The 1,781-nt window shown below is 54.0% G+C and overlaps 1 protein-coding gene across 1 annotated transcript; it reads right to left on the minus strand.

Moving 5' to 3' along the window:
- Positions 1-767: 767 nt before the first annotated feature.
- LOC139354659 (uncharacterized) lies at positions 768-1,424 on the minus strand. The gene has a single exon (XM_070998904.1). It carries the CDS (start codon positions 1,422-1,424, stop codon positions 768-770), a length of 657 nt encoding a protein of 218 aa, XP_070855005.1.
- Positions 1,425-1,781: the final 357 nt, after the last annotated feature.

A 1,781-nucleotide genomic window follows, 5' to 3' on the forward strand; every position in this document is an offset into this window, starting at 1 on the left:
CTTCTGCTTGGTCCTGCGTGGGTACCGGGCGTCTGTCTCCATCCAATCCATCTCTTCCGCCCAGCTCGCGAAAATGGGTGGATGGGGGCCTTCGACTTCATCGTCCGGCTCTGTGGCTGTAACCTTGGTGTTAGACTGCTCGACTGCCACCAGGGTTGGCATCTCCTCATCGGCGTCGCCTCTTGTAGGTTCGAGGAACGCCTCCAGCCAGGCTCGGCTGGCTCGCCGCAGTTGCCTACGGCTGACTTGCTGCGCTGATGGGTGTAGGGTGTAGGGTGTAGGGTGTAGGTGTAGGGTGTACCCACGGTTGCTCCTCACCACCGTCTCTCTCGGTGTATCTCGCGATAGAGCTCCTCCCGGACGCCATTCGGGCTCAGGGCCTCCACTGCGACCACAGGTGGGGCACACTTCGGCCTAGCGCGGCATCCGTGGCCTTGGATCCGGGGCAGGGTCCGATGGCCTCCTCCACGCACTTGATCTTGTGCCACCAATCAGGGGAATTCCCCGTCGTCGGATCTGTGAAGAGACAATGGATTAGTTTTCGGTTTTCCACAGTGGTCTAGCTAGCGTTTTGTACGCAGTTAGACGGGTCATGATGGACTAGTTGTTAGTTTTCCGCAGGGTTAGTTTGTGCAGCACTGGGAGCATGGAGTTCTTCCCCCTTAGGGGAGGGAGGACGTTGGGAAGGCGCATCTCCCATCAAGTGGCCCTCACTAACTCCGCGTTGGCTCCTTTCTCAGTGTCCCGTCTCGAAAATTGCTCATAGCTTATTCTACGGTATCCACAGGATCTTCGTGGTCATCGTGCCTCTGTTGTGTTAATTCCTGGGTTCCTCTGGTATAGGTTGCCTCTTTCAGGTCGGCCAGTGCTGCGGTTCTGCGTTGTCTTCCGTTGACTTGCTGAAGTCGTACTATTGTGGGCGCGATAAACTTGACGACTTTGTATGGCCCTTCGTATTTGGGCGCGACCTTGGCGGCGAAGTTGTCCACTGCCTTGGACAAGTGATGTCGTCTTAGAAATACCAAAGATCCTAACGTGGGTTTCCATGCGCGGCGGCGGAGACCATATTGTTTCCTCTGTTCTTGTAAAGCTCTCTGCGTATTATCCTGTACTTGCTTAAACACGTCTCGAAACATTTCTGCCTTGTCAAGAGGCGATCGAGCGGCGTTTGTGTCTCCTGGCGTGACTTCATCGTACAGGGCCCCTGGGAGGCGTGGCTCCATGCAGTGAACGATGAAGGCTGGGCTGAACCCAGTAGAGTCTGAAACGCTGCTGTTTATAGCCTGATTTAGTTCTGGCAAGAGCTCGTCCCAGGTCATATGCTTCTCTTTGATGTATTGGGCGACCATAGTCTTAATGGTTCTATTTGCCCTCTCAGTTGGATTCTGCTGCGGAGTGTAGGGCGCGGTATATTGGATTTCCATTCCGGCTTGTTTGCAGAAAGCCTTGAAGGACCGACTTGTAACGCGAGGAAACCCAAAGTGGTTCAAAATCCTCTCTCGAAGGGATTTCTCGAGTTGGGCTGAGGTGGCTTTTCTCAAAGGGACCAATTCTACCCATTTCGAAAATGCGTCGAAAAATACCAGTAGTATACTATTCCCACTCTTGGATCGCGGGAGGGGCCTAATAAAATCTGCACAGATCGTGTCAAAGGGCTCACTGATCTGTCTGGTGCACATTTCACCGGCCGGCTTGTTCTGGCCTACCTTATACCGCTGACTCGTATCGCACTTACGGACGTATCTAGCTACATCGCGGAAGAGTCCTGGCCAGTAGTAACG

Source organism: Drosophila suzukii, unplaced genomic scaffold (genome assembly GCF_043229965.1).
Source record: "Drosophila suzukii unplaced genomic scaffold, CBGP_Dsuzu_IsoJpt1.0 scf_12, whole genome shotgun sequence".
Classification (NCBI taxonomy): Eukaryota; Metazoa; Arthropoda; class Insecta; order Diptera; family Drosophilidae; genus Drosophila; species Drosophila suzukii.